Source organism: Vicugna pacos, chromosome 33, assembly GCF_048564905.1.
Source record: "Vicugna pacos chromosome 33, VicPac4, whole genome shotgun sequence".
Classification (NCBI taxonomy): domain Eukaryota; kingdom Metazoa; phylum Chordata; class Mammalia; order Artiodactyla; family Camelidae; genus Vicugna; species Vicugna pacos.
Window position 1 is genome coordinate 6,005,528 of NC_133019.1, and position 22,413 is coordinate 6,027,940.

The window sequence follows — 22,413 nt, forward strand, 5'->3', positions numbered from 1 at the left end:
CCCTGAAACTGTGATTTTAAATCCTCCCCCAACCCTTTGCAAAAAATGCTAGGCTAAAATGGATTTACAGAGGAGTCTAACAATTAATTCCAAGCTTTACTTCTTCACTGAATATTATTTCTAAAAAAAAATTATTTCTAGGGGCAAGGCTATAGCTCAAGTGGTAGAGCGCATGCTTAGCAGGCACAAGGTTCTGGGTTCAATCCCCAGTACCTCCTCTAAAAATAAATAAATGAATAAACCTAATTACCTCCCTCTCAAAAAAAATTATTTCTGAAGAAAGCTGGTAGAACTGGTAACAAAAGCAGAAAAGGATTACACAAGAAAGGACAATTATGGGCCAATCCTACATACGGGCATAGATGTTAAATCCTAAAGAACATGTTGGCAATCTGAATCCTGTGATTTGTAAGAAAGGTAATAATTCATCACAGTCAGTTTGTGTTTACCCCAGGAATGAAAGGCTGGCTTAACACAAGAAAATCTAACGTTATTCTCTGCAGTAACCACTTAAAAGAGGGAAAACCACATCATCTCAGTAGATGCAGAAATTTTGTATTAAATTTCAAACCTATTCAAGATAGGTAAAAGTCTTAATCAACTAGGAACAACAGTAAACTTACAACTTGTTGAAAAACATGTACCAAACCGAAAATCTACAACAAATGTCACATGTAGTGGTGAAATATTTGAAGCATTTCCTTTAAAATAATGATTTAGACAAAGATAGCTACTATTGTCACTTTCAACATTTTACTGGCAGTCCTAGGCAGCAGAAAAAGACAAGAAACTATAGTTTTTGTTTTGTTTTGCAAATTATATGATTGTTTTTTATAGAAACCCAACAAAGCCTACAGTCTTGTAGAATAAATAATTCAGCAGTTTGCTTAGGTCAATATGAAAAATGCAATCCTTTCTACCAGTAATAGACAAAAAATATAATTTTTAAAATACACTTTATAGTAGCAATAGAAAATATGAAGTACTAAGGAATAAATCTCATAAAACACGAGACTAACCAATATGGAAAAGATTTACAAAGTTTTATTGAAATACATTTAAAGATATAAATGGAGACATACCATTTTTTTGGTGCGAAAGATTCTGGTATCATTAAAACATCTATTCTTTGCAAATTAATCTCAACTCAATGTAAATCCAATAAAACACTAATTGGCATTTTCCTGGCAACTGACAAACTGAATAAAGAATTTACATGGAAGAGTAAAGAAACTGTGATTTTGATGAGTAAGAGGCATGGGAGGACTGACAGGTTTATTGAGGCTCACTAACCACCACCGTCAGTAAGCCACTGACACACGGATGCACGAACAGAGAGGAGCCTGAACACCCAGGATTAGACCCCTGAGTATGACAACGTGACAGCAGTGACATCACAATCAGTGGGGGGAAGGATGGACTAGTCAGTAAATAATGGGTATTCAAATGGGAAAAACAAATGGCTCTCTGACTCATACACCAAGAGGAATAACAACAAAAACAAACTCAAATAAAACATCCAGTTGGATTAAAGACCTAAATGTGAAATACTTCGAGAAGAAAATACAGGAATAGGGAAAGACTTGCTAAAGAACACACAAAAAGCACAGACTACAAAGTAATAGGTAAAAGTTTTTATATAAAAAATAAAACTTCTGTTCTTTAAAATATGCTGTTATATTGTGGTCATATTTAAAAAAAACTACTAATACATACTTAAATATTTAGGAAAAATAATACCTGGGATTTACTTCAAAATGATCTGGTGGGGAGGGAATGGGTAGGTAATAAATACAAACTTATCTCTGGTAATGGTTGAAACTGGATGATAGGTATATGAAGGTTCATCAAACTTTCTCTTTCATTTAGTAGAAAAAAATTTTTTTTTCATAAAAAAGGCAAAAGGAAAAAAGAATATTAAGACAATAGGATACCAGCTTTCACCCACCAGATTAGCAAACATTTAAAAATCTGATAATCCTACGTGTTAGCAAGAACATGAAAAAGTGGCAACCCTTATACACAAATGGTAGGAACAAAAATTGGCACAACCAATTTGGAAGAAAATTTAGTATCGTCTTAACAAAACCGAAGATGTGTATTCTTGACTACCCAGCTGTTCCCTATCTAGACTAAATTCTAGAAGATCTTGCTCCTGGAAACATTTACAAGAATAAAAATGTTCATAGGCTCATTGTTTTTAATAGCAAAAGAACTGGAAACAACCAAGTGTCCTTTTGTAAAAGAATGTGCAACTATAAACAGTGGTCTATTTACATAACGGAATCAAAGTGAGCTTACTGGAGCTACACGCATCAACACATATCCTACAAACATGGTTTATAAAAAGGATTTTGCAGAATATAAAGATAACACCATTTATGTAAAGTATAAAACCATGTAGAAGTAAATATGTAGTCAGGGCTGCGTACATGTGTAATAAATTCCTAGAGAACAGCTAAGAATGATGCATTCAAAATTCAGAATAGTGGTGACTTCCGGCGGGAGAATGGAAGAGAATGGGGAGTGTAAGGTTTTGCTTCTAAGCTGGGTGTTGGGTACATGAGTATACATTATACTATTCTTTAGTCCTTCCATATGTAATAAGATAATTTGTAATTAAAAATAAAATTTTTTCACAAAATATACAAATAGCGAATCATGTACACTTGAAACTAATATGTCAATTATATCTCACTTTAAAATATATAAATTCCTTGCAGTCAAAGGAGGAGAAATGGTAGGGGAAAATGAGAGAAGAGACACAAAAGTACATGTTGGGGCACTAATAAATTCATTTCAATTCAACAATCAAAACAACTTCTATTGAGAACAGTTGAATGAAATTTTGACTATCCTACAAGGTACACGGTCATCTGCCAGAAGAAGTACGCTGATTCTTCTGAGTGCGAGAGGGGAGGGAGCTACCGGAAAAGCATGAATTCTGGCCAGACCCCCGATGAGGCCCCCAGATGTCAAAGCATTGGCAGGTGGGCTTTTGAGGCCAGCTGAAGGGGCTGAGCTTTCCTCTCCTTCACCCTGCCTGCTCCCTGCCCTCTCCTGTCTGTTCAGAATGGTTTCTAGGTTTGAGCCTTTAATGACAGGCAGGCAGTAAAAAGAAATACAGGACCGTGCTGAGTGTGTCTTCCACGTAGCTTTCGGAAGCGAAGGCCGCCTCCGGGAGGCAGCGGGAGCAGCAGTGTGAGTGTGAAAGACTCCGTGCTCCCTCCTGCCGCCTGCTCAGGGCTGCCCCGCGCAGCAGGGGCCAGCAGTCTAGGCTTCCGGCTTCTTAAGCAGGCGAGTCCCCTCGTCGGGAGGAATGCATCCTTCGCCAGCACCTGATTCCATGGGAAGAAGCCATGGGCACTACGTGCCAGGCTGCATATCCAATTAGGCAGGAGGCAAGACATGGGTGATCATCTTGGTATCAGCAGCTCCTCCCATCTCTGCTTTCTGGCTTCCCCAGGCCTTCCTGGGGGAGTCCCCAGCTTCCTCACTGCCTTTCCTGGGAGGGTCCCCAGTTTCCCCGGGGCCTTCCTGGGAGCCCACAGTAATGGAAGGCATAGGCAATCAGATCCCAGGGAGGGTCACATACAACATGCTGCCAACTCATTCCTTACAACTCAGCATATCTGCTGGAATCCAAGCCCTGCAAGGCCCTGGGCTCTCTAACTCCATTTCCTGCTTTGCTCCAACTTTCTGGGTCCCATGGTGAGCAAAGTGTCAGCTGAGGCTCTGCAGATCTGAAAGAGACCAAACAGAAACAGGGCTTGTCCCTCTCCTCAAATCCCAGCATCTGTTTTCCCCAACAGGCTCCTGCCTCTGCTACATTTTGGTCTATTTTACTTACAAACCCACTGTAATATTATGCCCCTTCCCTGGGTATGTGTGTCTTAGGCAAGTCTTTCCTACTGTTTTGCACCTGTTTGCCTTACGAAACCAATACTAAACCAGGGTCCCTCCTGGCATCTTCCCAGCTCTCGGTGGTCATCTCCAACTGGATCTCAGAGAGAGAAACCTAACACTATTAATACTAATAATGATAATAATGGCTATTACTTATTGAGGATTTGTGCGCTAGGCCCTGCCTGTTATGAGTACTTTACACGTGCCAGGCCCTGTTCTGAATGCTTAGTGTATATACTTATTTAGGTATACAGTATCACTATCATTTAACCAATGAGAAAGCCCAGGCACAGAGCAGTTAAGTAACTTGCCCAAGTAACACAGTCTTCTAGAGTCTGCATTTGGAACTACAGGCACACCTTAGAGTGAGAGTTCAGTTCCAGACCACCGCGATAAAGCCAACATGGCAGTAAAGGGAGTTACGCAAATCTTTCTGGCTTCCCAGCGCACATAAAAGTGATGCGTACACTAGTCTGTAGTCTGTTAAGTATGCAAACAGCATTATGTTTTTTAAACAATGCACAGGACTTAATTTAAAAAAAATGTTTTATCGGTTAAAAAAAAGGCTAACCGTCTTCTGACAACGCAGCGTTGCCGCAAACCTCCAATTTGTAAAAACGCGCAGTATCTGCTAAATGCAATAAAGCAAAGTGCAATACAAGATCCGCCCGTGCTGGGCCACAGTGGGCGTCCCCTAAGAGCCAAAGTAGAGCAGGCGCTCTGGCTGAAGCCCCTTCCCGCCCTTCCTTTCACCCCACAGCTTACATCGCAGGACAGCCTCCTGGACTTGGCGAAAGCCGCCATCGGGGCCCCGGCCGTCCACGAAGTACATGAAACGCAGCTCGGCGGGGTAGGCGGCTCTGGTGAGGCCTGACATCAGCGGGATGGTGCGGCCCTCCGCGCCGGGGGCCTCGCTCAGCGCCTGCAGCATCTGGTACCTGCACCACGGGTCCCGGAGGAAGCCCGGGGTGATGAGCAGCACGCGGCAGTGGCTGCTGCTCAGCGCCTGGCACAGCTCGGACACGATGGCGCCGCCTGGGGTGGCATCGCGAAGCTGCAGGAAGCAGCGCAGGCGGGCAGCGTGGCCCTCCAGGTAGGAGACCAGCTCCTGGGCGGCCGCCAGGTCCTCCTCGCTGTGGCACACGCACACATCGTAGTCCTTGCTCCAGCGGCCGCTGCTGCTGCTGCTGCCGCTGCCGCCGCCACCGCCGCCGCCGCCGCCGCCGCCGCCGCCGCCGCCGCCGCCGCCGCCGCCGCCGCCGCCGCCGCCGCCGCCGCCGCCGCCGAGGCTGCTCTCGGCGCCTGCGCGTGTCGCTGTGGGGGTGGGCGACGCCTCTGAGCAGGGGCCCAGGGGTGAGGGGCTGTCCCGTGAGCTCGGCTGTGAAATGTCACTGGGGGAGCATTCCGGGGAGACGGGCGTCTTCGTGGCCTTCTTGGACAGGGCCTGCCTGAACCAGTCTGCGGGGAGAAACACTGCTCAGGCCCCCAGTGCACAGCAGGGAGGAGCCACCCAGGCAGGACCCTACCCATCTCCCCTGCCCACCTTATTTCCACACCTGCTGCTCTGCTAGTGTGTACAGTCTTCCGGACTTGCCCCAAAGTCCCCCTTGTCTTTAAAGGTTTGGGGATACATAAAACTCTGGCTGTTTTATAAGTCGCTGGGGATGTCATGTCCAGCCTGTCCGCTATAGTTAACAATACCATATTGCATATTTGAAAGCTGCTAAGAGAGTAGACCTTAAAATTTCTCATCACAAGAAGAGAGGGGAGGGTATAGCTCAAGTGGTAGAGCACATGCTTAGCATGCAGGAGGTTCTGGGTTCAATCCCCAGTACCTCCTCTAATAAGTAAATAAATAAACCTAATTACCACCTCCCCTAAAAAAAGTTCTCATCACAAGAAGAAACAGAAGTCAGTAACTATGTATGATGATGGACATTAACTAGACTTACTGTGGTGACCATTTCACAATGTATACAAATATGGAATCATTATGTTGTATATCTGAAGCTAATAGAATGTTATATGTCAATTATACCTCAATAATTAAAAAAACACACAAACAACTTTAGTATAACAATATGAGAGAGGAGAAGAAAAAAAAAAAGACAAGAACTCTGGCTGTTTTTACCAGCCTGACTGGGAAGAATGACTGCCTGCTCCAGGCCCTTTGATTCGTGGTAACCCTAGCCTATCCTAACCAGAACTTCCCACGAGCTGACTAGTCAACCACCTGTGAGACTGTTAAGTAGAACGACGCAAAGCTGGTAAAGATTAGTTCCCAAACCCGCTCTCAGCACTGAGGGGAGATGGATTTCGATTAAGGGGCTCCCCATTATGGGAGGGAGAGAGGGGCAGGGATTGGCATGTGTTTGGTCCTGAGAAACCCGAGCTTGTGGCTAAATGGGTAAAGTGTGGGAGGCGGCCACTGCTCAGAGCTCCTGGAGAGCTTGGAGCTGAATGACTCAGAACCACGCTTTGGAGTCGGGCACAGATTTGACTGTGGACCTGCTGTTTGCTTTCTGTATGATCTGAAGCAAGTCAGTTTCTGTCTCCATTTCCTCATCTGTATTTTAGCTGTTGCTGAAGATTAACTGAGATAATGGAGTGTCGGGTATATTGTGAGGACTCTAGATGATTTCAATTCAGCTGTCCCCTTCTGACAGGGATAGAAAGTCTGGTGTTCTGGAGATGGATTTGTTTGCTCTCTCTGCTTGGCTCCTTCCTCGGAATGGTTCTGAAGATGTGGGTGACAAGAGACACAGTGTAAAGCACTCAGCACAGTAGTTTCCAGGCTGGGAAGAGGAGCTGAGCACACCTGGAAAACCCGTGAGCCAGAGGATTGAAGGTTCCCTGATGGACGCCTCCTCTTCTTGCTCCCCACAGAGCCTCTGGGCACCAAGGTCAAGGCAGGAGCCCCTGTCGTCAGCCTTCCTGCCTCTCTCCAGGGCCCATATGCAGGCCAGGCAGCCTCCTGGAATTTGGAGTCTGCATCCACTCACCAGCCATCCTGCCCAGAGGCTTCCTGGACCTGGAGCGAGGAGCTGGGGAGGAGGTTGATGATGCCATAGTGTTGGGCTCCAAACTAACCCCATGAGACCAGGCATTGGTAAAGTGGGAGATGGGAGGGGACCCAGTCTTGACCTCATGGAACAGCCATCCTACAAGAGACAGAGAGGATCACAAAAGCCACACTCCCCTTCCTCCCGGCCCCAGCGCACAGGCTCTGGATGCTCGTTCTCTCCTTGTGCCTGACAGAGGCTCAGTCTCATCCCTTACGGGATTAAGGACAGATGGCCCTGTGATGAGAGCTGCTTTCTAGATAAACCCCGACCTCTGTAGCGGTCAGACTTACAGCATATGAACTCAGCATGACCAGGACAGCGACTGTTCTCTGCTCCACCCAGCTCGGAGAGCATTTGGGATCTGCGGAAGGGCGGCCAGCAGGCAGCTCTTTATAGGAACTTCCTGTGTAAATGCTGAAATCAGAGAAGAACGTCCATTGCTGTTTGGTCAAATAATTATGTATCGAGGCAGACAGAGGCTGAGCAGTAGAGAGAGGGCATGTGTAAAGAAACCTCCAAGTCTGCCTTCCCCTGAATCACTCCCTCCATCCACCCCTCCCTCCCTCCCTCCCCATCTCCCTCAGCTGTCCGCGGGGAGGTAGTGTCACACAGGGGTGAAGACCGAAGAGTCTGCAGGCAGAGCACCCAGATCTCTTATTAACCGGGGCTTTTGGCAGACTCCATCTTGCCAAGCTTTAGATTTTCCATCTGTGACATGAAATGATGCTAGAGCCTGCTCAGCATTACTGTGGAGATTACATGAGATGATCTGTGTAAACTGCTAGCGGTCCATCGCATACAATGCCCAGAAAACAGTGTTATGTATGTTAGTATGTGTTTAAAATAATCCAGATATTGGACGGATATGTTATGTTCATGGTTTAGAAGACTCAGTATTATAATCAGTTTTCCCCAAACTACTCTTTTTAACAAAATTTTGTTTGCTTTTTTAGGGGGGACGTAATTAGGTTTGTTTGTTTGTTTATTTTAGTGGAGGTACTGGGGATTGAACCCAAGACCTCATGCATGCTAGGCATACACCCTACCACTGAGCTATACCCTACCCCCTAAAACTACTCTTTAGATCAATGCTACCCCAAATTTCAGAAAGTTTTTGTGTTTTTGGAGGGAAGGGATAGTCAAACGGCTTCTAAATGTATATGGAAGTGCAAAGGACCAAGAGTACCTTAGACGGGCAACCTGCCATGTTCTCTGTCTACCACAATAGCCAATGTCCCTGATGGTGGAGGCTCTTTCAGCCTAGGTTTCTGGGAGGACACTGCCTGGAGCAGAGCCCGCCCTGATTTGTGATGAAGCCACTACATTCTAGTGACACTTCTGAAGATGAAGGGCTGGTGGAGAACTTGGCTGTAGAGCAAGGTCTGCTTCCTCACGACTTGATGGACCTGCAGAGGTCAAAACAGTTAGAACAACTGGTATGAACAGACATACTGAGACAAGTTTTTCCAAAATTTAAAGGCTGTCCACCAGCGCTGGACAACAGTGCTTTGTTCTGCTAACTGCTGAACACCCTTATGCCAAGATGAAGCACAGAAGACAAGAGATACTGATGACTCACGAAAACATATCCAAGTTCAAAAAAAGGAGAACTTAAGCTGCAGCAGCAGAGGGTGGGGGTCGGGGGACAGAAGGAAGAATTGGAAAGGGCTATGGGGCCAAAGGTATATTTGGAAAAGAAAAGCAGATAGCTGCCAAGCCAGCAAAAAGGACATGAAAAGGAGAACATTAGCAAGAGCCTGTGTTTCTTTTCCTATCCTATACTCTGGATCTCAGACCGTAGAAGTAGTGAAGTTGCGCCAATGCCTGGTAACCACTGTTAGCTTTTGAAATCCTTCTCCTGCTCAGGGGTTGCTGTCTCTTGATATCTTCAGTGCAGCCTTTCAAGATGTTCTTTCCCCTCCCCCCTCTTAGTAGACATAATGTCACTCACTTTTTGATATTATTTAAATATTTTTAATTGCATTTAAATTTGAACATTCACTATTTGTCTTTGAGCCACTCACAAACTGAGAATTATTTGATATTTTTAATGATAGCCTACAGGTTCCAAATTAACATAACACTTAACGGATGTAGATTTAAAAGTTTCAGTTTCTCATTTTATCAAATGACTTACCCTTTTGGCAATACACAGTGCTTTTTGGTAACTGCCTTTTTTTATTGCTTGGTTAAGAAGAAATCCAGTTGCCTAAGAGCCACTGAAAGTGGCTTGGTAAAAGCCCTAGTGATCGACGTTACGGAAAAGCTTAGACAAAGGAAATAACAGCATGTCTGACACAGGATAATTGAGCAAGAGTGCGGGTAAGTGCCATTAACCATACACACTGCCTGCTTCCTAGAAGCCACAACCCTACTGCACTTTCCTTGCTGCTTTTCCGTTCTTGTGCAGCTGAGGCCGTGGAGCGATCGCACTCAAATGTGCTTTAATCTTTACAAGATTTCATGATAGTCACATATCGAGCTATAGAAGCCATTGCTGTCAAGCAGATAAGAAGATAATGAACTCAAATCTCCATCACTATCTCTGTCTGTTCTCTGATTTGTTGTGTGGCCTTACGTGTAGTCACTTTTCCCTGTGCTTTAAAAAGAAATTCATCCAGCAGGAAGATAGAGACCTAAATACCTACTTTGGAGATAATTACAAAGACTTGACAGAAAATTAGTGAAAACCTTCTTCAAAACAAGCAAGAGTATGTCACCTTCAGTGTTCCTGGGATGCTTGTTCAATATTATATGAAGGAACTTCATGCGTGAGGTACATACTATAAGGTTTCACTGTGTAAAATCCAAAGTGTATTAAATATTCTCCAGTATCTAACTGGTCTCCAGTATGTATCATACAGGGAATGTACTGAAACCTATGCAGGCCTATGATTAGAATCTGTATCCTGTGTAACTCACATTACATTTGGGTTAAGCCGGAATCACTGTCTGTGGTAGACAGGACGGTGGTCCCCCAAAGATGTTCACCTCTTAATCCTCAGAACCAGGGAAAAGAAGCTACCCGACTTGACAGAAGCAGACTTTGCAGGTGTGATTAAGGAGCTGGAGATGGGAAGATTATCCTGGGTCATCCAGGTGGGCCAAATGTAAGCACAAAAGTCTTAGAAGAGGAAGGTGGGAGGGTAAGAGGGAGAGTGGAGATGTGACAGCAGAAGCTGAGGTTGATATAACGTGGGGTCATGAGCAAGGACTGCTGCAGCTTCTAGAAACTGGAAATATATATATAAGATCATGTGTGTATATATGTATATGCATACATACATACATTCAGTATGTATATTTACCATGTAAGATGTGTATATATTATATATATATAAAATATATACATGGATAGTGTGTACATATGTATGTATGTGCATATGTGTGGATGCGGGTGTAAAAGTCCATCTCAGCAGCCTGGAGAGACACTCCCTTGCTGACTTGGAAGAATTTTCCGTGTCATGAGAGGGCCAGGTATCAAGGAACTTTGGACAGCCTCCAGAAGCTGCGAGTGGTGTCCAGCTAATGGCCAGCAAGAAAACAGACCTCAGTCCTACAACTGCAAGGTGATGGATTCTGCCAACAAACAACCCGAGGGGGCTTGGAAATGGATCTTTTCTCATTTGCACCTCTGATGGCGTCGAAGCCGCAGCTGACACCTGGACTGTGGCCAGGTGAGACCCCAGCAGAAGACTTTCCCGGGCCTTTGACCCGCAGAAACTATGAGATAACGACAAAAAGTAGCAAACTGGATCTTGGAAAACAGTTTTTTAGTTAAAAAAAACTCCCTTTGTTTTAAACTGCATATGTACTCAAGGCCATTTTTAACTGAAATGGTGTGAATTTATTTTGTATTTACTTTGCTGCAGGTCTCACATAAATATACGCAGGCACTGAATGCCATGTAGATTGTGTCAGCAGTGGATTTAATGATGGATGCAGTTTACGAATTATGCCTTTATACATTAGTTCCCTTTTGAGCTTACAAAATGACTGCTATTTATATATTTTTGAAAATGACCTTGGGGGCTGGGTTAGATTTTTTTTAAACCCTACAATTTTTAGAGAGGAACTTTAAGAGGACTTCCACTACCAAAGTAATAAAGACTTACTCTAAAGGAACAGTAATTAAGGCACAGAGATACTGGTGCACAAGGTCAGACAGATGAAGAACAGGGTGTCCAAAAACAGACCCCTTCCATACAGTCTCCTGATTTATGACAAAGCTGACACTGCAGTGCAGGGGGAAAGCTGGCCTTTTTAATAGATGGTGCTGGGTCAATTTAGACAGCCTTGTGTCTAAAATACAGCTAGTTTATTTTTATTTATTTATGAATCTTGACCCATATATCACACTATATCAAAAAAAATTTTTTTTCAAATGTATAGTAGGTATTTGTGAGGATAACAATAAAGCTTTTAGAGGAAAATATAGGAGATTAGCATCTTTGATTATTTATCAGATTTTTAAAAATTGAGATATAACTGACATGTAACATTACATTAATTTCAGGTGTACAACACAATGATTCAGTATGTGTACCTATTGGGAGATAATCATCTCAATAAGTCTAGGTAACATCCATTAGCACACAAAATTACGAATTTTTTTCTCATCATCAGAACTTTTAAGTGCTACTCTCTTAGGCACTCTCAAATATACAGTAGAGTATTATTAACCATTGTCACCATGTTGTACATTACATCCCAGGACTTATATATTTTATAACTAGAAATTTATACCTCTTGACCACCTTCACCCATTTCAGCCACCCCCTACCCGCCCAAGATAGACAACGATTTCTTTTTAAACTAGCCATAAATAATAGAACCATAAGGGAAAAAATAATAAATTGGACAATATTAAAATGAAGAACTTCTGTTTTTCAAAAGACATTGTTAGGAGAGTGAAATGGCAATCACCTGAGAGAGAGAGAAGATATTTAAAATATATATATAGCCAATGTATACCATATCCAGAATTTTTAAGAGCGCTAATCAACTGGTAAGAAAAAGAGAGACAATCTCTTGGAAAAATGGGCAGAAGAATTGAACAGATAATTCACAAAAGGATATCCTAATGCCCAACAGACATATGAAAAGATAAGCAATCTATTAGTCATCAGAGAAATGCAAATTAAACCTCAATGCAACCCCACTTCCCAAACACTCAGCAGAGTGGCTGCAATGAAAAAGACAGACAATATCAAGTATTGGTAAGAGAGTGGAGGAACTCTGGTGCTGCCCATGGGAGTGTAAATTGGTACAAGGAGCTTGAAAAACTGGCATTATAGACTACAGCCGAACACAAACACAGCGGTCAGTTCCACTGCTAGGGATATACTCAACAGAAGTGCTTATGAATATTGACCAAAAGACCAACATAAGAATGTCTCAGCAGGGGGAGGGTATAGCTCAAAGTGGTAGAGCACGTGCTTAGCATGCACTAGGTCCTGGGTTCAATCCCCAGTACCTCCTCTAAAAAGTAAGTAAATAAGTAAATCTAAGTACATCCCTCCCCCCTAAACAAAATAAATAAAGAAAGAAACCTAATTAAAGTAAAAAACAAACCATAACAGTCGGGGAAAAAGAAAAAAAAGAATGCCTCAGCAGTGGTATTTAAAATAACTCCAAGCTCAGTCCATCAAATATCCAGTAGAATGTAAGAATAAACTGTGGTCTATCCATAAGTGCAAAATTACACTTCAGTGAAAAGAAATGAACTGCTAAATGCAACGTGGGGCAATCTACATATTAAGTATAAAACATCATACACAAAAAGTACCTGAGTATGATTCCAAGTATCAGAATTTCATCATTAAGTAAAACTATTTATGTTGTTAGAAGCCAGGACAGCAGTCACCCTTAGGGGAAAGTAGTCTCTGGAAGCGGGAATACAGGAGGGCGTCTGGAGTGCCAGTAATGTTTTACTTACTCTGAACGCGGCTGCTCGGGACTGTTCACTGTGTGATACTGAGTAAGCTGCACACTTAAGATCTGCGCACTTCTCTGGACACAGGTGGCAGTTCAGTTTTTTAAAACGGCTTTAAAAATAACTAGATGTGACTTCCTCTGACAATCGGTCATTCCTGACCCTCCGAGTCGCCTAGGTTAGGTGCGTCAGCTCCGCGGTTTGTAGTCCACACCTCCCGTCTCTTAGCCGCACTTGTCGGGGTGTGTGTGATTTCTAACGTCTCCAGGAGGAGGACGTGGGCGCACTGTCCTGTTCACTGCTGTCACACGTTGCCCAGCCCACGGTAGATGTTCGAGAAATGATTAAGTACAGGATTCCTCGATAGGCCCTTAACCCTAAATAAAACCCTGTGCTCGCTGAAACACTGTCACAAAGGCCATCAGAAGGGCAGAGGGAGAGGCTGCGACCGGGGCAGAGGGAGAGGCTGCGACCGGAGCAGAGGAGGCGAGGAGACTGTGGGAGGAAAAGAATCTACAGTTCAAGACAGAAGCCACCTGGCCTAGCCAGGCTCCTCAAGCTCAAGGAGAGCTCCCTGCACCGGCTTCTCGGCGACAGAGAAGGTGACAGGTCTCTCCGAGGGCCTTTCCACCCTGTTTCCGCCTTGTGGGTGCTACACGGCAGCCAGGTGAAGGGACGCAGAGAGGACGGCGGTGAGCCGCGCAGAAGGGCCGCAGGGAGGGGCAAGTCCGGGACAGGTGACGGGGGGATTCGGGCCGCTAGTGGGATCGGACTCGGGGGTCCACCGGACGCGGGGGTCCACTGCCCGCGGGGCCCCTGCCGGTCCTGCCGCCCTCCTGCCCCGCCCGGGCCGCGGGGCCCCGCCGCTCCCGCTCCGCCCGCCCGCGCCTCCGCCCAGCGCTCACCTGCGCCTGGGTGCGCGGCGGCCCCGTCGCGGTGGGGCCGGTGCGGGGCGCGGGCTCCGGCGGCGCCGTGCCGGCCGCCCCGCCCAGGGAAGTGCCGCCGGCCGCCGGCCGCCCGCTGCCCCGGAAGCGCCGAGGCGCCTGGCCCGCGCGGCCCCTCCTCCCGCCGCCGCTCCTGCGCTCCGTATGCGACCCGAGGGGGCGCCCAGTCCCGGGCAGCCGCGTCCTTCGTGCCCGCCTCCCCCGGGCCGGCCGGGAGGCTCGTGGGCAGCTGCGCAGCCACTGACCCGCCGGAAGCCTGGAGATCAGTCTTCACTCCCAAGTTCCCCGAAACCCACCAGGAGAACCGGCAGCCAATCGGGGAGAAAGAAAGAAGCCCTTATTTCATTCATTGCCTCCCCTCAACACCCTGCAAAGGAAGCGTTTATACCTTTTTTCTTTTGATACAATCGAGGAAAATAACGCAGGGAGACTGAACGACTTTTCCAAAGGCCGCACGCAGTGAGCGGTAAGGCGGGGCTGGAACGCGGAGAGGCCGGCGCCGGGGCAGCGGGGAAGGCAGCCCCGGGCCGCGCGCACCTGGCACGCTCCCCTGGGCTCCGGTCCAAGCGCGTGGCCGGGCGCTGCTCTGCGGGCGCTAACGTGGAGTGTGACCCGCTGGGCTCCTCCCCACCCCTCTGCCTCCACTTCGCGATCTAGCCAGGACACCCTACTTACTAATTCTTGGCCCCAGGCTTTTACGTATGCTTTTCCCTCAGCCTGGGCTTACCGCCCCTGCTTTTCCGGTCTCCACCCCCAACCCGCCCATTCACTTTGTTAAAATGCCCATCCTTTAGGCTCAGCTTCCGCGGTCAACTTCCCCGGGAAGCTTGCCGGAGAAAGACCCAGCGGGGTGGGAGTCCGTGTCCTGTGCTTACTCCCAGCGCCCAGGGACTGCACTGTACCCGATCTAGAGGCGAGGGGCCAGGCAGATCAGAGGTGGAAACACTCCAGTGAGGACAGACACTGTGCTCTGCCTGCTGATGAGTCTCTAGTATGTAGGCCTGGCCAAGAGTAGGAGCTGAATCAATACTCAATAGGTGAACGAACACCTTCCTTCCGTCTGCAGCCAAACCCCTGCAGGAACTAGGGAGAGGGGGAACTAGGGTGCCAACAAGATGCTTCACACTCAGGATTTAAGAAGGCTCCTGTGCTCCTCCCAGCCTGGTACCAAAGGCAGCGGGTGCTTCAAAAACAACTGCTGTGAGGTGAAAAGATGAAGGGACAGAAGACTGAAAGGAAGGAGTTAATCACATTTACTGATTGATAAATAGGGTAAACAGACAAGTCCATAGATCTGGGCCAGGATGCCCCCGAATGCTCCCTGCCTGCGCTCTGCTGGGGTGTGCAGAGATGGGCAGAGGCACTCTTTCTGGGTAGGAACCAGGAAGGAGCCAGTCCTGGGCCACGGTGCTCAGGTCCCCTGAGGTGTTCTGTCCAGCTGGGCTATGGCTGGGTGGCATCAGCCTAAGCCATGACCAGTCCTGGGGTCCCGCCCCATCATTCTCTGTCAGCTTGGGCCTTGGGTGCAGTGGTCTGCCTGCCTGCCCAGCCATATAGATGACCTGGATGAGAAAGTGTAGGTGACCCCAGCATGGGGCTGAGGAGGAATCAGGCAGTGAGGTGGGTGTGAACACGGGCCAGAATTAGAGCCCAGGGTGACAGATGGGCAGTGGGGCCCGTGGAAAGCTGACAGGCTCAGATGATACAGTGCTCCTGGGCCTTCTCTCCCAAGTAGAAGCGGCTGAAGAGGAAGGGGCTCAAGTCAATGGTCTGGAAGCGGCCCTCCAGCACCATCTCTGCCACTGCCCGCCCCACGGCAGGGGCCTGCTGGAGCCCGTGGCCACTGAAGCCCGTTGCAAAGTACATGTTGACGACCAGGGGGTGGGGGCCCACCACGCCATTCTGGTCAAAGGTGTTGTAGTCATAGTAGCCAGCCCAAGCACTCTTGACCTGCAAGTGCACAAGACGTGGGGTTCTCAGGGGGCTGCCGAACTGCGCCATCTCACTCCCGGTCAGGGTCTGCACACAGCACCCTCCACCACTGCTGAGGGGGTGGACAGGATGGGTCCTCAGCAGATGTAGGGTGGAGGCACTGAGGTGTGGACAGGCTGTCCAAGGGCACCGAGACGTCCCAGTGCCAGCCATCTCCTTCAAGTTACCTTGAGAGTCTCGAAAGCTGGTACCCTCTGGGCCAAAAGGGGCCACACCTTATCCTGGAAGAAGTCGTGGTCCACTTCCAGGTTCCTTGGGTCCGGTTCCTCTTCCTGGGGGGAGAGGTGGGCACAAGGCTTACACTGCCTGTGACACAAGGGCAGACCCAGATCTCACTGACCCCTTGAATCAGTCCCCTTGTAGGTGGGGGATATGGGGGGGGAGTCCCCATTTCCAACCCAAAAGGGACTGCTACATCACTACCAGTGCCAGGCCTTCCAAGGAAGCCTGACCCCTCACTGAAACCCCCGTCCCCCTCCTGGCACCCTGACCCATGGAGCTCACCGCAGTGGGACTGCAGCCGCCCAGGTAGTTGTTGCCTAATCCATCTCGGCGGAAATAGGCTCCACTGGGGTCTGCAAGGAGCGGAGCCTCCAGGCCTGGCCCCTGGGGGCAGTGCCACAGGTACACGTACCTGCCGTGACCAGCGGTGTTAAGAAGCAGTGGGGACAGCAACCCCTCCCCGACTCTCTTCTCATCACCCCCTCAGCTGCCTCAGGGTTAGGGGTGGTGTCACCTTTTCCTCGGCTCCACGGGCAGCTTGGTGCCCTGTAGGGTGCCAGGTGGCCCCTTCCCAATACCAGCCAGCTCTGCGATTTGCCCAGACCAGGCCCCCGCTGTGTTGACCACTATGGCACATTCCACAGGCTGGTACTCCTGGCTGTGGTCCACCTTGACCTGTGGGCACCAGAGGGAGAGCAGAGGGAGGGCCTGGCCCATGCACCGGGCACCGGGAGGGGTACCTTTCTTCCTGAGCCTCAGTTTCCCCACACTGGAAGTAGGTCAAAGAAGGTCAAAATGACAGTCACCGCCTTCCTCATCTCTGCATTTTGGTAAAGGAGGTCCTTAGGCTGGGAACTTACGTGGACTTCGTGGATCTTTTTCAAAATCACCTCCTCCCCACTTGGGGTCTCCGTGCGGTCAGATGAAGAGACAAAACCTGCAGGAAAAAGAAAAGAAATGAAGCCTCTGAGGCCTTGAAGAGGAAGAAGATGGGGGCTTCACTGGTTTCACAAGGAAGGTGAGCTGGAAGGCAGGGAGCTTTCCCACAGACACTGAAGCACACAGAGATGGGGCAACTGGGATGAACTTGGCTGCCCAGGACAGGAGAGCTGTCCAAAGCTTCAAGCAGATCACAAGTCACAGAGAATCCTGGTCAGGAGCTAGAGTCAGGATGCCTGGGACCAGCTCTCAGGGAGAACCCCCTGCCCCCACCAGCCCTGCTCAGTGTGTGTGTGATGGTAAGACCTGGTCTAGGCTGGCCCTGGCTGGCAGGGGAAACAAGTGGGAACGCGGGACCTCAGACGCACGTGTCACCTCTCCTTGGCAGAAAAGGACCCCCATGGACTGGACCTTTCGCCGAAGCCCCTGGAGCAGTGACCAGGGGTCAAACCAACCTTCGTTCTCCAGCCCTGTAAGGAGAACGAGGACTCGTGAAGAGGGGCTAGGACTCGCCCCTCCTGCGGTATTTCCTGCCACTTTCACTCTTCTTTAGGGCTTGTAAGCTGGGGAAGCTCATATTGACCAACTGCACCAGAGTCAAACCCCATGGAAGGCCAGAGTGCTAGCATGGCCTTGGGGAGGCCCTGCTGGCCAGGAGGGACGTGTTCCTCCTTGATGAGGCTGTGGGGTGCTGAGACCTCCAACCTGAGGTGCCCCTCAACCCCTGACCCCTCTGCAAACATGCCTCACCATAAGATGCCAAAGCCACTCCCTCTGTGTTTATCCAGGGAAACTTGTTCCGAAGCTGCTCTGGAGACATCAGACAAACTTTGGCTCCTTCCTGCCTGGAGAAATGTGTGGGTCTGTGTGTGTGTGGTGGAGAGGGTGAGTGTGCAGAGGGAGTATGGGCCCCAACTCCACAAGTGGGGGCTCCATGCCATTCACGTCACTCCTCCACCCCAAACCCCCCTTGCTGCCTGGGCTAAGACCAAGCTCCATCTTCAGCATCTGACCCGCTTCCCTTCCTATAGCCTGGCCTCCCTTTGGCCACACTGAACGTCTTGTCACCCCATCACTGTTCCACATCCTTTCACAACAGGACAGGTCATTTTGTTCCCTCCACTCCTGCCTGGGACGGCCTTCCTGTCCACTTCCTAGTACAACCCTGTTCACCAGCACAACCACCTCCTCTGGGACCCTAATGCCCAGAAGTAGCCTTGTAGGTGCTGAAAGAGCACAGCCCCGACCAGACTGCCTGGTTCAAGTCCCAGGGCCACCACTTACTAGCTCTGGGTGCCTCCGTTTCATCACATGTAAAGTGGGGATGTTCTGATGATTAAATGAGTTACTATCGGGAGTGCATTTAGGACAAGACCTGATGTTATTAGTGAGATTTGTGGAAGCGTCTGTTAAAGGTGCCTGCCCTTGACTGGTCATGAGACCCACTTGAGGTGGGGCAGGCAAGTCAGGCGCCAGCCTGTCTCTTACACGAGCCCTGCTCCTTTGCTTGCTTTTTGTCTGTGGCTGCCTTTGTGCTTCAGGTGCAGAGTTGAGTGACTGCAACAGAGACCGTACGGCCTGCCGAGCCTGCAAGTTCTACTCTCTGGCTCTTACAGAAGAAGTTTGCTGATTCCTGGGCCCCGCCCTGGAGACCCTGACTTATTAGGTGGGGCGTGTTCTGGGAGGCTGTCACCGCCCGGCAGTTTAGGAACCACAGCACAGTGCTCAGTCCGCGTCTGTATCACAGCACTTAGCACTGGGGATTGGAAGCCTCCCCGTGTCTGTCGTTCCTGACAGACTGAGCTCCCAGAGAGTATGGCCTGTCTCCTCAACTGTCGTCCCGGTTCCCCAAACCACTGCGTGCGTGCGGCTGGGCAGCAGCGTGGAGCCACGCCAGGTGCCCACCTCTGCACTTTCACGTTGTTTTCCATGGTCGCCGCACCCTTCTCTGAAGCCAGAAAGAGGTAGCCGGAGGGGTTGAACCGGAGGTCCAGGGGAGGATCATCGACCACAGCCAGGTACTCCTGTGTGCAAAGCAAAGCTCCTCGAAGAAGCTGACTTCAGGAAGAGAGGGAGCGCTTCCCCGGCTTTCCCAGCACAGCCTCCGGGCTCGGTGCCCCAGCCCTGAGAGAAGCCCTCTCCAGGCACCACCACTGGGAAGAAAACCAGGGGTGCCAACTCCTAGCTGCCTGACCCACTCCTGCTCCATGTTCCCCCAGCTAGCTGGGCTGCTCCTCTCTCTGGGCTAAAGAAGGGGTCACCACCCCACCACCAAATTTCACTGCACGTACATTGATGTTGCGCAGAAATTCGACCGAGAAGAGGGAAAGCTGGATGTTCTCCGGCAATGAGAACTGCTGACGAATCCCGCCCACAGACAGCACGGTGGAGGCCTGGGAATACTGTGGAAAGACAAGGGAAGTCGAGGGGGACCCTGTCACACGTGAGCAGGATACTGTAACGGAGGGTGTCACATACCCCGAATTAAAGGGGAGTCCTATTTGCAAGTTTATGATCTAAATTTGCATAAACTCATAGAATAAGCCAACCCGTGGCCCAGAGGACAACAGTTATTAAAATCCTTATTAGCAGATGTGCAGAGCAGAGAGGGTCAGTCCTCGAAAAAGGGCTGGGCACTGTCGGACAAAATGGTAAAGGCCCGGAAGTTGAAGGCAGGAGACTGACATTTGCTCTACTAATTAGAACACAGAGGGATCTGGCCAGAGTAGCAAGATTCATGACTAGCTGGCAGTATAGAAACAACCAAAGTGCAAAAACCTCAGAAGTAACGCAGCCTAAAAGGGGGCTGTGATAGCTGTTTGTGTGAATTATAGCTTGAATGCAGGCCAGACCTGTGAGATCTCAAAAGCTCCAACATTGTGAAATTTGTTTTCAGAAGCAAAAACCTTACTGTCAAGGTCCCTAGTTTGAGTGAGGAAGAACCTGGGACTATTTCTCAACAAAGTCCAAAGCACAGACCCGGCCCTTTGGACCTTCAAAGATTGAGGTCTTTCCTCTCTCCCCCCTTCCCCTGTCCCTAGAGTCCTTAGTGAAATAAGAGTCTGTGCCCGACTCCTGACTCTGCCCTACCCCAGATCTCACCGTGTGGTCCCGTTCCACCACCAGCACCTTAATGGCACCTCGCTGCTTCTCCAACCTCTTCAGCCAATAGGCCACAGACAGGCCAAGCACCCCACCCCCCACAATCACCACATCTGAGTGTTCAGGGGGCAGGTGGCTGGTGTCATACAGTGGATTCCAGGCCCCTCCGGGAATGACAGACTGGATCTTCTTCTTAATCTCGGACACCTTTCCATCCCATTCTGTGGGATGCAGTTATGGTCAAAGAGGGCCAGACATTTCCTTTCCAGGAGGAGGGGGGGTCAGAGGATGAGCACAGGAAAAGGTGGGCTAAACTGACACTGAGGTGGCAGTCCTCACTGTCATCCCTTCTCACAAGGTCACCCTGCACCCAGCAGCGTCCCACAGCTTTGCTTCATGGTCTCTATGACAGAGTCCCTCTTCCTTTGCATGCATTATGCCCAGCACTGCAAGATTCAACTTCCTAAAATTAACACTCTCTACTCTTTCCCTAGGCTAGGGGAACTTACACATATTTTTCTCCTGTGCAGACCCTTCTCTCCTCTGAGCCCAGGCTCCTGGACCAAGAGGTCCTGGCACACCCCAAGCTGCACTGCCCACTGAAGCATGGTACCTCTGAGTGGTACCTTATCCTGGATATCCGTCACAACCATCAAACCTACGTGCATGTCCCATCTGTTATCAAGTCCTGATGACTTTGCCTCCTCAGTATCTCCCCAACCTATCCCCTTTTTTCTCATCTCTACCACCACCACCCTAGACCAAACCACGATAATCTCTCCTAGACTGGCAAAATCTCCTGTTTCCACTCATTCTCCTCTTGCCCACCCCACCCCCTGACTTCTTTTCTATATCACAGCTAGAATGATCTTTTCTAAACACCAATTTAACTGCACACCCTCTTGCTTAAAACCCTCTGTTGGCTTTCCCTTACTCTAAGGATTAAAGTCCAAAATCTTTAACCTGGCCCATGAGACCCTGTGCGCTCTGGCTCCCGTTCACCTTATCCTCCCTGCACACTCCAGTCCCAGCCCCTTCATTCCCACCCCAGGGGATCCACATGGATATTCTCTCTGCTCTGAAACTCTTGTGTCCACTTCTTTGCCTAGTTAACTCCTTGCTTCCATTAGATCTCAGCTCAGTTATCATATTTCTCAGGGAAGCCTTTCCTGACCCCCCAGACTATGCCAAGTTCTCCTGTCACGCTATCTCATAGCTCTGTGAACCACTCTTGCAACTTTGAGTTTATCTGTGATTGCTTCCTGCTGTACTATGTCTACCCTCTCCACTGAATCTCCAGCCTAGCACAGTGCCTGGCACACCCTAAATGCTCAATGTCTTGAATAAATGAATCCTTTTGTTTTTCATCCCTAACACACAAATCTCCAAGTCTTCCGTCTCCAATTCAAAGTTCCATCTCTTCTCAGTAGCATTCAAATCTTTCTTTGATCTTAATACATTTCACGCTACTGCTAACTCTCTATCGAGATGGACTTTGCTAATTCCTTGCACAAGAACATTTTTTTTCCCCTTCTAACCTTGCTCAGTTCTCCAGAGCCTGGAACTCATGCCTTCTTTGAACCAGTAAACATCGGCTTTCAAGGTTGATCTCAGTTCCCACCTGCTGCATGAACTTCTACAATTACGCTAGCTACTGGCACTAGCAGTGCAGGGCAACCTACAAGTTGGGTTCTACCCAGTGTTGGACTGTTCTACTGAAGCCTCCCCTCTTCAGGCACCTGCAGAGCATACATCGAATCGTCTCTTTCTCTGCTCCCTCCTTCACAGCCACAACACTAAGAGCAGCACCCTGCACGCGAGCAGGACTTAATGCACATCTAAGCAACCAGTGAATCAGCCTTGCTGTTATTCTGGAGGAAAGGTGAAGCGTAGAATGACCTGGGAATTGTTACCTGAGAAGGGCAACCTTGGCATTTATACATCTGCCCAGGTCTTACAAGCTCCGGTAGGCAAGGTTACCCCCTCCTCCCAGCGAACCACTGTCTTCCCTCCGTGGGCTGGGCCCCCAAGTCCTGAAGGTCTGGACATAGCTGGAGATTGGGGGCACCCAAGAACCACGATACCCTCCGCTGCCCTCCACTTTACCCAGAGTAGAGACTCCTCTGCGTGTGCCTAGCCCCAGGCCCAAGAGGCCCCGGCCCCAGCCGAGCCACAGTGCCCTCCGAAGCATGGCCCTGCTGCGCCTGACAGGTCTGAGAGGGCCGCCTCACACCAATAGCGTCCCACCCTTACGTCACTGCTTCGCGCCGCCGGCCGTTCAGGCGGGCGCGCCCATTGGCCAGCCTTC

General features: G+C 49.1%; 2 protein-coding genes across 10 annotated transcripts; both read right to left on the bottom strand.

The window, feature by feature from the left end:
* Positions 1 to 1,028: 1,028 nt before the first annotated feature.
* On the bottom strand, positions 1,029 to 14,951 carry TIRAP (TIR domain containing adaptor protein). Of its 3 annotated transcripts, none has more exons than XM_072953996.1 (6): positions 14,239 to 14,951; positions 8,158 to 8,377; positions 7,262 to 7,385; positions 6,909 to 7,067; positions 4,672 to 5,364; positions 1,029 to 3,743 (listed from the first exon to the last, which is right to left on the bottom strand). In XM_072953996.1, exons 4-6 carry the CDS (start codon positions 6,973 to 6,975, stop codon positions 3,724 to 3,726), a joined length of 780 nt encoding a protein of 259 aa, XP_072810097.1. In that variant the 5' UTR covers positions 6,976 to 7,067; positions 7,262 to 7,385; positions 8,158 to 8,377; positions 14,239 to 14,951; the 3' UTR covers positions 1,029 to 3,723. The 3 variants fall into 3 exon arrangements, with proteins under 3 accessions (XP_072810097.1, XP_072810099.1, XP_072810098.1); XM_072953998.1 differs by lacking the exon at positions 14,239 to 14,951 and adding an exon at positions 13,812 to 14,232; XM_072953997.1 differs by lacking the exon at positions 14,239 to 14,951 and adding an exon at positions 12,910 to 13,799.
* Positions 14,952 to 15,086: 135 nt separating this feature from the next.
* FOXRED1 (FAD dependent oxidoreductase domain containing 1) lies at positions 15,087 to 22,365 on the bottom strand. Of its 7 annotated transcripts, none has more exons than XM_015244106.3 (11): positions 22,212 to 22,365; positions 20,106 to 20,326; positions 19,295 to 19,405; positions 18,909 to 19,027; positions 17,754 to 17,848; positions 17,372 to 17,473; positions 16,925 to 17,001; positions 16,579 to 16,833; positions 16,347 to 16,476; positions 16,010 to 16,148; positions 15,087 to 15,800 (listed from the first exon to the last, which is right to left on the bottom strand). In XM_015244106.3, exons 1-11 carry the CDS (start codon positions 22,294 to 22,296, stop codon positions 15,608 to 15,610), a joined length of 1,527 nt encoding a protein of 508 aa, XP_015099592.1. In that variant the 5' UTR covers positions 22,297 to 22,365; the 3' UTR covers positions 15,087 to 15,607. The 7 variants fall into 7 exon arrangements, with proteins under 7 accessions (XP_015099592.1, XP_006209932.1, XP_072810093.1 ...); XM_006209870.4 differs by having other exon boundaries at positions 16,010 to 16,114; positions 16,579 to 16,739; positions 22,212 to 22,364; XM_015244109.3 differs by having other exon boundaries at positions 15,664 to 15,800; positions 16,010 to 16,114.
* Positions 22,366 to 22,413: the final 48 nt, after the last annotated feature.

Bases quoted from the DNA above. Each gene is read 5' to 3' on its own strand.
- TIRAP (XM_072953996.1), bottom strand. From the start codon at position 6,975: ATGGCATCATCAACCTCCTCCCCAGCTCCTCGCTCCAGGTCCAGGAAG. The intron at 5,365-6,908 runs GTGAGTGGATGC...TTCTCCCCGCAG, and splicing joins GCCTCTGGGCAGGATGGCTG to ACTGGTTCAGGCAGGCCCTG. The intron at 3,744-4,671 runs GTAAGCTGTGGG...GGTCTCTTTCAG, and splicing joins CCAGGAGGCTGTCCTGCGAT to ATCTGCAGAGCCTCAGCTGA.
- FOXRED1 (XM_015244106.3), bottom strand. From the start codon at position 22,296: ATGCTTCGGAGGGCACTGTGGCTCGGCTGGGGCCGGGGCCTCTTGGGC. The intron at 16,477-16,578 runs GTGACACCACCC...TGGTCACGGCAG, and splicing joins CCCGTGGAGCCGAGGAAAAG to GTACGTGTACCTGTGGCACT. The intron at 15,801-16,009 runs GTAACTTGAAGG...GTGCACTTGCAG, and splicing joins CAGCTTTCGAGACTCTCAAG to GTCAAGAGTGCTTGGGCTGG.